General features: G+C 42.3%; 1 protein-coding gene across 1 annotated transcript; it reads left to right on the forward strand.

Annotated features, from left to right (window-relative positions):
- Window positions 1-5,403: 5,403 nt before the first annotated feature.
- On the forward strand, window positions 5,404-13,200 carry LOC146403503 (olfactory receptor 5BS1-like). Its single transcript, XM_085024893.1, has 2 exons — window positions 5,404-6,176; window positions 13,038-13,200. Exons 1-2 carry the CDS (start codon window positions 5,404-5,406, stop codon window positions 13,198-13,200), a joined length of 936 nt encoding a protein of 311 aa, XP_084881019.1.
- Window positions 13,201-14,181: the final 981 nt, after the last annotated feature.

Raw genomic sequence — 14,181 nt, forward strand, 5'->3', positions numbered from 1 at the left:
TACACCCTTGTTCACAGCACCGTTAATCACAACAGGAAAAGTTAGAAGCCACCCAAATGTCCATCAACCAATGAATGAATGGATAAGCTACTGTGGTAAACACACAAAGACGTGAAATTCAGTCTTAAAAACCAAGGAAATACACCAAAAAAACAAACAACCCCATCCAAAAAATGGGCAGAAGATCCAAACAGACAGTTCTCCAAAAAAGACACACAGATGGCCAAAACACACATGAAAAGATGTTCATCATCACTCACTGTTAGAGAAGTGCAAATCAAAGCCACTAAGAGGTACCACCTTACACCAGCCAGAATGGCCGTCATCAAAACGTCTACGAACAATAAGTGCTGGAGAGCGTGTGGAGAAAAAGGAACCCTCTTACACTGTTGGTGGGACTGTATATTGGTGCAACCACTGTGGAAAGCAGTGTGGAGATGCCTCAGAAAACTAAAAATAGAATTACCATTTGATCCAGCAATCCCACTCCTGGGCATCTATCCAGAGAAAACCATGACTCAAAAAGACACATGTACTCCAGTGTTCATTGCAGCACTATTTGCAATAGCCAAGACATGGAAACAATCTAAATGTCCATCAACAGAGGAGTGGATCAAGAAGATGTGGTACATATGCACAATAGAATAGTACTCGGCTATTAAAAGGAACAAAATACCAGCATTTTTAGCAACATGGATGGACCTCGATATTATCATGCTAAGTGAAGTCGGTCAGACAATGAGACACCAACATCAAATGCTCTCACTGACATGTGGAATCTGAAAAAAGGACACAATGAACTTCTTTGCAGAACAGATACTGACTCACAGACGTTGAAAAACTTATGGTTTCCAAAGAAGCCAGGTTGGGGGCTGGGAGAATGTGCTAGGGGTGTGGGATGGGAATCCTATAAAACTGGATTGTGATGATCATTGTACAACTAGAAATGCAATAAATTCATTGAGTAATAAAATAATGAAAAAATAATAAAATAAAATATAATAAAATAAAATAAAACAGTTCCTTTCCTTCATATAACAACAACAAAAAAAAAAAAAAAAAAAACAACGAAAAACAGACACAGGCTACAACATATAAGAACTTTGAAGTCATCATGGTAAGTGAAAGAACCCTGTCACAAAACGCCAAAAACGGTTTGATTTGATCTACATAAAGTAACAAGAGAAGTCAAACTCAAAGATAGAAAGTAAAATGCGGGTGCAAGGGGCCAAGGGGAATGAGTGCTTCACCACTGAAGGGTTTCCCCAGTGAAATCTGAAAAGTTCTGAAAATGCATGGTGAGGATATTTGTACAACCATTCGAATGTGCTTAAGGCCCCAGAACGGCATAGTTCAAATGGTTTGAATGGTAAATGTTATGTATATTTAAGCACAGCAGAAACAATGAATCAAGGACTGATACGTGTTACAACACAATGAACACTGAAGATATCCTAAGTGAAAGAAGCCATACAGAAAAGGCCACCCAGATCACACTCATCTTCTGGGCTTTAAATCCATCAAGGGTGTGACACTGAGAAAGCATCGTCATGGTTCCAGAAGGAAGAAAACTGGATCAGAGTGGGAAAAGATATGTCTCTAGAGTTGCGGCAGATGGTGAAAGTCGGTGAAAGTCGAAGTGGGCCTGAGGATTGAGTCAGAATGTGTAAACCATAATAATTTCCTCATTTGGAGGTTATGTTCTTGGGTAAAACACACTGGGGTAGTTTGTGTGAAGTGGCAAATGTGGTAAAGGAATGATGGCTGGGGAATCTGAGTGTGGAGACAAATGGTACCTTGTAGTGTCCTGCACGTTTTCTGCATGTTCAAAATTACGTTCCCAAGCACCATGCCAATACCGTGCCAGAAAAAATAGAGAAAACACCACACTTCCTTAGAGAGGCCAAGCCTTACAACGATCCAATTCACACAGAGTCAGGAACCGCATCACCCTTGCAGGAGCCCACCTATAACTTACAGGCACTGTGGGAAGCTTATGTTAGGAGTCACTATGTCTTCAGTGCTGTGGATGACCTGGATATGATGGAAACACTGGGATTTTTGAATGCCAATGTTTGTACATCCAATTTTCTGATGCAGAGAACTGTTAGAACCAGTAAACGAAAGCAACAAAGTTATACAATCAATACACAAAAATCAATTGCATTTCTAACACCAGTAATGAACCATCAGAGAGAGAAAGAAAACAATTCATTTTACACTTGCTTCAAAAAGAACAAAATACCTAGAAATAAATTTTACCAAGGTCTTTTTTTTCTTCTTCTTCTTCTTTTTAGGGCAACACACGTGGCATATGGAAAGTCCCAGGCTAGGGGTCGAATCGGGGCTGCGGCTGCCAGCCACAGCCATGCCAGAGCCAAACAACATCTGTGACCTACACCAGAGCTCACAACGCTGCATCCTAACCCACAGAGCAAGGCCAGGGATCAAACCCATATCCTCATGGATACTAGCCTGGTTCGTTCCTGCTGAGCCACAACAGGAACTCCTCACCAAAGCCTGGAAAGACCCTCACACTGAAAACTTTAAGACACTGAGGAAGAAACTGAAGAAGACACAAAGAAATGGAAAGATACCCCACACTCACAAAATGGAAGACCCGATATTGTTAAAATGTGCATTCTACCAAAAGCAGTGTGCACAGCGAATGCAATGCCTACCAAATTCCAACGGTATTTTTCACGGATATAGACAATATCATCCCAACATTTTGGGCGGACCACAAAGGACCCCAAATAGCCAAAGCCATCCTCAGAAAGGAGAACAGCCTGGAAGCATTTCACTCTCAGACCTCAAACTACGTTACGAAGCGACAGTGACCGAAACGGTGTAGATTCATCACAAAAACAGGCACAGGACCACAGGAACAAAACAGAGCACCCAGAATTAAAGCCACATGGATGCGCTCAGGTAATTTAGGAAAAGGGGGCCAAGAACACACCAAGGGGAAAGGACATCCTCCACAACACACAGTGCTGGGAACACTGGACACCACACCCCAAAGAAGGACACCTCACACCTGTCTACACCGCACACAAAACTGAGAACCCAGTTGTCCACATCAGGCCCTTCCTGGGTCATGGGAGAAGGACAATACACAGGAAGCTTCCCCTCACTTTTTCCTCACCCTTTCCTCAGGGCGGTGCCTCCACAGGTGGATCTCCAGGAACCTCAGGTCCCCTCAGCACGCACGCAGCCCCAGCTTGTCCTGAAGCCCAAACCCCCTTGAGTCCTAAGGGGCTGAACTCCTTCTGCCGGGACGCTGGCGCCCAACGTCTCAAAGCAAAAGCTCTGAAGCGGCCTAAGGAGATAGAACTCCCCTCAGCCGGGCAGAGCCCAGTCCACCTGGAAGGCACAGGTGCTGTGGGTTTAGAAAAGCGCCCTCAGCGCGCCCTTGTGGTCAGTGTGGGACATGCAGGCCACGCCTGCCTCCCAGGTCACTGGACACCCTGCTCCCTGCTGGCTGACCCGCTGAACTCAGGAAACTGGACATCCAAAGTGAGATGGAGCCAAATAGCCCATAACTGCTCCAGAAATTGTTAAGAAACAAGAATTGCACGCCTCGTGGAATGAAATGGATGTAGACGCCACTTCACAACTTACACCAAATTCACTCCAAATTATTCCTAGACGACTTTGACATGTACAACTAGTTAAAACTAAAGAAGATCTCTTTTGGTGTAGCAGCTTAAGGATCCAGAGGTGTCTCTGCAGCGGCAGTGGCAGGGACCCAAGGGCCACACAGGGACGACCAGAGAAGACGGGAAGGGATTCAAAGCTTTAGAATCAAGACACCTTCGAAGTCTCTAATTTTACCTTTAGCAATTATGGGCCACCCTTGGGCACCTCTTGCATGATGCAACTCACTGAAACAAGAGTGATACAGGGAAGGGCTAGTGGCCCTGGAGAACTCATTCAGATCAGACCAGGCCTCCTGCTTAACGGTCTCTCCGGGGACCTCCAACACTCTCCAAGGTCTAGGGCTGAGATCAAGTCCCTCTGGCCATTGTCATTGTGGAGGCAGAATCAGGAAAACTTCCCCACGGACAGAAAGACTACAGGGATGTTTCCTTACTTAGAAGCTCCACCACCCCTGCATCTTCTAAAGGAAGGACAAAGTTGAGGGAAACCCACAGAGACCGACCCATATCGGGGGCTTTTACTCCAGTGCTGGAAAAGATGCCATTCAGGTATCCTCTGCTGAGAGCATCTCTGGTTGGCCTAGGGAGCCCAGGCGAGGACAGATCTTCTCATTCAACTCCATCTTCTCCCAAAACTATCCACTGCGGGAACTCGTGAGTGAACACGCCATGAGGAGAGAGCAGATCCTCATTGCTCATGATCCTGAGTTTCCCTTCGAGGAGGAGGGGTGACTTCACCTTCCTCCGGTCTAGACCAAACCCTCTAACTGCACATTATCCTAAGTAGTCTTGGTGTTCTTTAACTTCTCCTCTTTTTTTTTTTTTCCTTTTTCCCTCCCTGTGATGCATAGAAGGTGGTCCAAATTTGACTGGGCTTTATCCAGATCCCCTAGTACCAACTCAGAGAACATCACAAACTTCATGCACTCTCATGTTAAGCCCTAAGGTTACAGGGCAAACAATGGACATTATAGGCTCACATACATCCTGGAATGGGAAGCCCTTAGAGAAACTGATGAGCACAGCCCTCACCTCCAATTTGACGGCTTCCTTGTGCCCAACTTCCGCGAAAGAAGACAACTCATGGGCCACCTAGGCTTAGGGAGACACAGGAGGGGAGAACGTTTCCATTTAGTATCCAGACATACCCAAGGAAGACTGTCCCCCAAGCTGTAGAATGTCTAACCTGGAATGGACGACAGAAACCATCTAGTTTTGCCAGATTCCCTTTAATGAGGAGCCCAAGTGACTTATTCACGAACCTACAGTGACAGAGAAATGATTTGTGCCATCAGTAGGTGTCCCCATACCTCTATCAGTCATTCAAACCTGCATCACAGCCTGTCAACCAGATGGTTGGCCAAAATGCTTATTGCTTACTCACTACGCCAGTGAGCCTTCCTGTACGGAAGAGCACACTCCAGTGCCCTGGAGTCTTTTGACAACTCCCTTTCCTTCTCCAGTCTGGATCATCTCTCTTCTCCTCGTCTTTCCTTCCAGGTTTGATTCTCTACACTCCTCCTTCCAACCGTCTCTACCTGAGCTGAGATTAGGTTATTGCCCTGAGCTGGGAAGGGTTGATGAGGTCTGGCATGGCAAGCTTGCTTCCACGACATGTTCTGTGCTGGGTCACTCCTGAAGCTTTATTCATTGTGCCCCATCCCCAGCCACACTCAGACTCGAAACACATTTGAGCCTTCTTTTCTCTTCTAGTCCCTCGCAAAGGAAACTTGAATGCTCCATGGAAGGTGGCAACACAACCACGGTCACCGAATTTGTTCTCCTAGGACTATCTAACAACCCTCACATCCAGGCAGTACTATTTGTAACATTCCTGGTGGTTTACCTCCTGACCTTCACAGGGAACCTGCTGATGCTGCTGGTGATCAGTACTGATTCCCACCTCCACAGCCCCATGTACTTCTTCCTCAGCCACCTCTCCTTCCTGGATGCCTTCTATTCCTCCATCATTGTCCCTAAGCTGCTAGAGCACCTTCTTTCCAAGTGGAAGACGATATCCCTCCTTGAGTGTTTCGCCCAGATCTCCTTGGTCATATTTTCTGGAGCCACTGAAGCTTGCCTCCTTTCAGTCATGGCCTATGACCGGTTCCAGGCTGTGTGCCACCCACTGTTGTATGCGGTGGCTATGAACAGGAAGGTGTGCACTGGCCTGGTGGGAGCATCCTGGGCCATAGGAATGGGGACGGGCTTAGTTAACACCATCCTCCTGGCTCAGCATCACTTCTGTGGCCCCAACCTTGTCCGGAGCTTTGCCTGTGAGCTTCCCCCAGTGCTCCTGCTGGTCTGCTCTGACCCCTCCGTTAGCATTGCCTCCATCCTGACGACCATGGTAATCCTGGGACTTGGCACCCTTGTTCTCCTGCTGGGTTCCTACACCCGTATCGTCATGACAGCCTTAAGGATCAACTCTGCCACAGGTCGGAGCAAGATCTTCTCTACCTGCTCGTCTCATTTCCTTGTGGTCACCATCTTCTATGCTTCAGGAGTTTCCAGGTATGCCATACTATATCACCTGAGTATAACTGCAGGCTCTTTCTTTTTTTTATTATTATTATTATTATTTTCCCACTGTACAGCAAGGGGGTCAGGTCATCCTTAGATGTATATATTGCAGTTACAGTTTTTCCCCCACCCTTTCTTCTGTTGCGACATGAGTATCTAGACATAGTTCTCAATGCTATTCAGCAGGATCTCCTTATAAATCTATTCTAGGTTGTGTCTGATAAGCCCAAGCTCCCGATCCCTCCCACTCCCTCCCCCTCCCATCAGGCAACCACAAGTCTCTTCTCCAAGTCCATGATTTTCTTTTCTGAGGAGATGTTCATTTGTGCTGGATATTAGATTCCAGTTATAAGTGATATCATATGGTATTTGTCTTTGTCTTTCTGGCTCATTTCACTCAGGATGAGATTCTCTAGTTCCATCCATGTTGCTGCAAATGGCATTATGTCATTCCTTTTTATGGCTGAGTAGTATTCCATTGTGTATATATACCACCTCTTCCGAATCCAATCATCTGTCGATGGACATTTGGATTGTTTCCATGTCCTGGCTATTGTGAATAGGGCTGCAATGAACATGCGGGTGCATGTGTCTCTTTTAAGTAGAGCTTTGTCCGGATAGATGCCCAAGAGTGGGATTGCAGGGTCATATGGAAGTTCTATGTATAGATTTCTAAGGTATCTCCAAACTGTTCTCCATAGTGGCTGTACCAGTTTACATTCCCACCAGCAGTGCAGGAGGGTTCCCTTTTCTCCACAGCCCCTCCAGCACTTGTTATTTGTGGATTTATTAATGATGGCCATTCTGACTGGTGTGAGGTGGTATCTCATGGTAGTTTTGATTTGCATTTCTCTTATAATCAGCGATGTTGAGCATTTTTTCATGTGTTTGTTGGCCATCTGTGTATCTTCCTTGGAGAAATGTCTATTCAGGTCTTTTGCCCATTTTTCCATTGATTGATTGGCTTTTTTGCTGTTGAGTTGTATAAGTTGCTTGTATATTCTAGAGATTAAGCCCTTGTCAGTTGCATCATTTGAAACTATTTTCTCCCATTCTGTAAGTTGTCTTTTTGTTTTCTTTTTGGTTTCCTTTGCTGTGCAAAAGCTTTTCAGTTTGATGAGGTCCCATGGGTTTATTTTTGCTCTAATTTCTATTGCTTTGGGAGACTGACCTGAGAAAATATTCATGATGTTGATGTCAGAGAGTGTTTTTCCTATGTTTTCTTCTAGGAGTTTGATGGTGTCCTGTCGTATATTTAAGTCTTTCAGCCATTTGGAGTTTATTTTTGTGCATGGTGTGAGGGTGTGTTCTAGCTTCATTGCTTTGCATGCAGCTGTCCAGGTTTCCCAGCAATGCTTGCTGAATAGACTTTCCTTTTCCCATTTGATGTTCTTGCCTCCCTTGTCAAAGATTAATTGACCATAGGTGTCAGGGTTTATTTCCGGATTCTCCATTCTGTTCCATTGGTCTGTCTGTCTGTTTTGATACCAGTACCACACTGTTTTGATGACTGTGGCTTTGTAGTATTTCTTGAAGTCTGGGAGAGTTATGCCTCCTGCTTGGTTTTTGTTTCTCAGGATTGCTTTGGCGATTCTGGGTCTTTTGTGGTTCCATATAAATGTTTGGATTGTTTGTTCTAGTTCTGTGAACAATGTCATGGGTAATTTGATAGGGATTGCATTGAATCTGTAGATTGCTTTGGGTAGTATGGCCATTTTCACAATATTGATTTTTCCAATCCAGGAACATGGAATATCTTTCCATTTCTTTACATCTTCTTTGATTTCTTTGATTAAAGTTTTATAGTTCTCGGCATATAGGTCCTTTACCTCTTTGGTCAGGTGTATTCCGAGGTATTTGATTTTGTGAGGTACAATTTTAAAAGGTATCATTTTTTTGTATTCCTTTTCTAATGTTTCATTGCTGGTATACAGAAATGCAACTGACTTCTGAATGTTAATCTTATATCCTGCCACTTTGCTGAATTTATGAATCATTTCAAGGAGTTTTGGGGTTTAGTCCTTAGGGTTTTCTAGGTAGAGAATCATGTCATCTGCATACAGTGACAGTTTGATCTCTTCTCTTCCTATATGGATGCCTTTTATTTCTTTTGTTTGTCTAATTGCTGTGGCTAAGACTTCCAAAACGATGTTGAAGAGCAGTGGTGAGAGTGGGCATCCCTGTCTTGTTCCAGATTTGAGTGAGAAGGCTTTCAGTTTTTCCCCATTGAGGATTATATTTGCTGTGGGTTTATCATAAATGGCTTTGATTATATTCAGGAATGTTCCCTCTATACCCACTTTGGCGAGGGTCTTGATCATGAATGGATGTTGAACTTTGTCAAATGCTTTTTCTGCGTCTATTGAGATGATCATATGATTTTTGACCTTTTTTTTGTTAATGTGGTGTATGATGCTGATTGATTTGCGTATGTTGAACCATCCTTGTGAACCTGGGATGAACCCAACCTGGTCATGGTGTATAATTTTTTTGGTATGTTGTTGGATTCGGTTGGCTAAGATTTTGTTGAGAATTTTTGCATCTATATTCATCAATGATATTGGGCGATAGTTTTCTTTTTTGGTGGTATCTCTGTCTGGTTTTGGAATGAGGGTGATGGTGGCCTCATAGAATGTCTTTGGGGGTATTCCTTCTTCTTCAACCTTTTGGAAGAGTTTAAGGAGGATGGGCACCAATTCCTCTTTATATGTTTGGTAAAATTCACCTGTGAAGCCATCTGGTCCTGGACTTTTATTTGTAGGGAGTGATTTTATGACCTCTTCAATTTCATTTCTAGTGATCGGTCTGTTCAGTTGGTCTGTTTCTGCTTGATTCAGTTTTGGCAAGCTGTAAGATTCTAGAAAATTGTCCATTTCTTCCAGATTGTCAAACTTGTTGCCATACAGTTGTTCATAGTATTCTCTTATGGTTTTTTGTATTTCTGCTGTATCTGTTGTGATTTCTCCTTTTTCATTTATAATTTTGGTGATTTGGGTTCTTTCTCTCCTCTTTTTAGTGAGTCTGGCCAGGGGTTTGTCAATTTTGTTCACCTTTTCAAAGAACCAGCTCTTGGTTTTATTAATTTTCTCTATTGTTTTTTGAGTCTCTATTTTATTGATTTCTTCTTTGATCTTTATAATTTCCTTCCTTCTGCTGACTTTAGGACTTTTTTGTTCTTCTTTTTCTAATTCGTTTAGGTGGAGGGTTAAGTTGTCAATTTGGGATCTTTCTTCTTTTTTGAGAAAGGCCTGGATTGCTATAAATTTCCCTCTGAGCACTGCTTTCGCAGCATCCCATAGATTTTGAGAGGTTGTGTCTTCATTATCATTTGTTTCAAGGTAGTTTTTAATTTCCTTCTTGATTTCCTCATTGATCCATTGGTTTTTTAGTAGCATGTTGTTTAGTCTCCATGGAGTAGGTTTTTTCTCTTTCCTTTTCCCATGGTTGGTTTCTAATTTCATGGCATGGTGGTCAGAGAAGATACTTGAGATAATTTCTACGCTCCTAAATTTATTGAGGTTAGCTTTGTGTCCCAATATGTGGTCGATTCTTGAGAATGTTCCATGAGCATTTGAGAAGAATGTGTATTCTGCTTTTTTTGGATGTAGTGTCCTGAAGATATCAATGAAGTCTAACTTTTCTATTGTTTCCTTTAGGATCTCTGTTGCTTTATTGGTTTTCTGTCTAGAGGATCTGTCCATTGATGTGAGGGGGGTATTTAGGTCTCCTACTATGATTGTATTCTCATCAATATCTCCCGTTATGTCTGTTAATATTTGTTGTATGTATCTGGGTGCTCCTGTATTTGGGGCATATATGTTGACAATAGTAACATCCTCTCCTTGGATGGATCCCTTAATCATTAAATAGTGTCCTACTTTGTCTTTCTTTATGTCTTTTGTTTTAAAGTCTATTTTGTCTGATATGAGCGTTGCGACTCCTGCTTTTCTGTCATGTCTATTGGTGTGAAATATTTTTCCCCACCCTTTCACTTTCAATCTATATGTATCTTTTGTCCTAAGGTGAGTTTCTTGTAGGCAGCATATTGAAGGTTTTTGCCTTTTTATCCACTCAGCCACTCTGTGTCTTTTGATTGGGGCATTCAGTCCATTGACATTTAAGGTGATAATTGATAGATGATTATTTATTGCCATTTGAATCTCGTGTTCCAGTTGATTCTATGGTTCTCCTTTTTTTTTTTTTTTTTTTTGGTTGGATGGTCTTGTGTTATTATCTGCTTGAGTGTTTTTTTTCATTTTTTGCAAATGCAATATTTGGTTTTGGCTTGTGGTTGCCCTGTTTTTTAAGTATGCCAACCCCTTCCCATAAATGTGTGTTTTAGCCTGATGGTCCTGTAAGTTCAAACACTTCATTACTATATTAAAATTAAGAAGAGAGACATACATATAAACAAAAAGGGTTATTTACCTCCTGACATCCCTTGCCCACATTTTATGGTTTTGATGACTCTTTTTTATTTTTTTCTTTTTAATTTTGTTTTGTTAGAAGCATGTTCATGATTAAATCTGTATGCTGGCTTATTTGAGTGACTGCTCTCTGATTGCAGTTTCCTCAGTCCTAGTTCTTCCTCTTCTTCTTCTTCTTTTTTTTTTTTCTTTTCTTTTTTCTTCCCTTTCCTTCCTTTCTTTTTGGTTTAGAGAAGCCATTTCAATATTTCCTTTGACCTGGGTTTTGTGTTGCTGTATTCTTTAAGTTTTTGTTTGTTGGGAAAAATTTTTATTTCCCCTTCTATTTTAAATGATATTCTTGCTGAATAGAGTATTCTAGGTTGCATATTTTTTCCTTTGAGCATTTTAAATATCTCTTGTGCAGGCTCTTTCTCACTCGAGAGGAGCCTCAGTCTTTTGCTCAAGTCATTGCAAAGGAGCAAGAAAAGAACTGCACTGGAAGTTAGAGTTCTAGCTCTGCTGTTGACTAGATGTGTGGATCACAAAACAATCTATTTTCTTTCCAAGGCCCAGTTTTCAAACGCTGAAAATAAGCTCACATAAACACCAAAGACTTCCCGACTTTCATTAACTATGATTTCAGAGTTCTCAAAAGGAAACCAGAGAGCTTTTGGTAGCGCTTTTGTCAGTGCTAGGCAAAAATTAAAATTAAAATAAACATATCATCCTTGAAACAGAGGCCATTTCTCTTGGAAATGGAAGTCTAGAAGATGGGTCTCAGAGCTTATTTGTCCTACGACGATTTATCAGGCACCTTCTACACACAATAGCTGCTTTACACAATCAAGCTCAATGTTAGTATGTAGCACACGACAAGAGAAATATTAACCTCATTTTCAGGTAAGAAACCTGAGTTTCAGGAGTGGCCAGGGACTTTTTCAAAGGTCCCAGAAGAAGCTAGTAACGGAGCCACAGCATATGCCTAGGCTGCCTGACTTCAGACCTCATGCTCTTTTCTACCGTGTTTCTCTCAAACATACACGCTCTAGTTGATGGGTCCTTGCTTACCAGGAGGAAGAACAATGAAGGGCCTGCGATTTCCACCAGTGAGCTAGAGATGGCTTTGCATAGATTGCGCTACAGTTTTCCCACCTGCTTGTTACTTGGGAAGGGGTCAGGGGCAGGAAAGGATAAAGACTGATCCAGGGGAGCTCACCTGAGCCTGAGGACAAATCTCTTCAACCTTCTCAGTTTCCTCATTTACCACAAGGGGGTAGAAGATTTCTCCCACATACTTCACAGCAATGTTATGAGGAATAAATTCAAGGGAAAAAATGAGAGTAAATGAAATTTTTTTAACCACGTGCATCAGAACCCACAAAGAACATTCCAATTTCAAAAACAAAAAAATTTGAAGGGGCAACATTGAAGTTTAAAAAAAAGTTTTAAACGAATCTTTGAGAAATATTCCCAGTGACACTTAACAAGATGCTTCCACAAATTGAATCTTATTAACTTGAGTTCCTATTTGTGCTAAATCTTCAGACATACAGATTTTTATCTTTCACTTTATTTACCAAGCTAGGCTTCTTTTCTGAGTTAAAGGAAAATGTACCTAGGAGTTCCCAAGGTGGCCCAGCGAGTTAAGAACCCAACTAGTACCCAGGAGGATGCAGCTTCGATGCCTGGCCTTGCTCAGTGGCTTAAGGATTTGACATAGGTCACAGATGCAGCTCAGGCCTGCCTTGCTGTGGCGGGGGCGAACACCAGCAAGTCCGGCTGTGATTCAACCCCTAGCTGGTAACATCCATATACCACAGGTACAGACCTAAAAACAGAGAAAAAAGAAAAGACAAATGTACCCAAAAGGAAAAAGGTCTGTTCCACTAAGCATTATAAAAACCAATGTGCTGTGATTCTGGGGTAAATCCCAGAACCATAAACATTAGGAACAACGACAGCATTATGGATTAGCATGTAGTTTTGTGAGGAACAGTCATCACAAAATGAAAACACACAGCTGCATAATGGTAAAAAAAAAAAAAAAAAAAAAAAAAAAAAAAAAAGAAGAGAAAAAATCCTCCTCATCATAATTATTAAGGATAGATGCTTTGAAAAGTATGAAGTGCTACAGAACTGCATCAAGTTGTTTTTAGCTCTATTCCAGCATGCAGCACTTGATATGCGGCAGAACTTCCTTTTTCTGCAGGGCAATTTCTATACAATTCTGTATAACATCACTCGTATGCGGATGTGTTTGAAGGCAGAAATGACTGACTTTCAATGACCATTGAGTTATTTCTAGATGCTGCTATCAGCAACAGTGACTCAGCACTAAGGACCCTCTTTGCAGTGCCCCTAGAATGGGATGGGCCATGGCCACCAACAGCACCCCCGCCACTGCCCTGAGCTCAGTTCACCTCTTTGTGCCATTCCCTTCAAGGTACATGACTCCAGCTTCCGGCTCAGTCTTGGAGCAAGTGCTGTCTGTGCAGTACAGTGTGGTGACGCCACTGCTTAACCCCCTCATCTACAGCCTGAAGAACCAGGAGGTGAAGGCAGCTCTGAGGAGGATGCTGACCAAGAAGCCCAGGCTTAGCTCCTAAGCCAGGCTCCACTGCCTCCTCACAATAGGAGGGAAAGTTGTGGGAAAGAAGAGGAGACAGAAAGAGCTATCATCAGGACAAAGAAAACTCATAGAAAAAGAGAGCAGATGTGCGGTTACCAGAGATGGAGGGAGGGATGGGGGGGGATTGGAGGAAGGTGATTAAGAGGTACAAATTTCTGGATTTCTCTTGTGGCCTACAGGATAACTACACGGCATTATTCGCCGCAGCTCTGGTTCGATCCCGGGCCCTGGAACTGCCACATGCCATGAGTACAGCCAAACACATTTTTAAAAAAGGTACAAATTTCCAATGTAAGATAAATAAATACTAGGGATGTAATGTCCAACATGATGACTACAGGTAACAAGCTGTGTGAACATAGGGATGTTGTTAAGAGAGTAAGTCCTGAGAGTTCTCATCACAAGGAGAATTTTTTCCTTTCTTTTTTTCCTTCTTTCGGTTATTTATATTCTGTGTGTGTATATATATATCATACATATAACACATACATAATATATATAAATCAAACCATCATGCCATATGCTTTCAACTTATATGGTGATGTATGTCAATTATCTCTCCATAAAACTGGAGGGGAAAAGTAAAGAAAATCCTCATGGCCTCACCAGCCATTTCTACAGCTCTTGCCTTGCTTTCTTCTCTCATTTTTGCCCTTTCTACCCCTTCACTTCTGCTCCCCCCTCCCTCTCATACTTTTGTCTATGCATCAATTATAAATCAACCTATCTGACCAAGAGCTAACATCCCACTTCATTCTCGGGAAGTCCCATTTGAGATCTGAGACCTAATGCCCACTTTGCTCCCTTCTCAAAAAATCACTGGCAAGATCTACAGCTCCATAGTAACTTAGGAAGAAATGACATAAAATGTGTCTCTTCCTGTCTTTGTTCTTAACAAGCAACACCTAAAGTAGAGCATGGGCAACAGTAAATCCTCAGTAACTATTTGTTGAACCAA

This window comes from Sus scrofa, chromosome 5 (assembly GCF_054392235.1).
Source record: "Sus scrofa isolate SSC_HxYL_T2T_F1_AM1 chromosome 5, Sscrofa_HxYL_maternal_Yorkshire_Landrace_v2.0, whole genome shotgun sequence".
NCBI classification, from domain to species: domain Eukaryota; kingdom Metazoa; phylum Chordata; class Mammalia; order Artiodactyla; family Suidae; genus Sus; species Sus scrofa.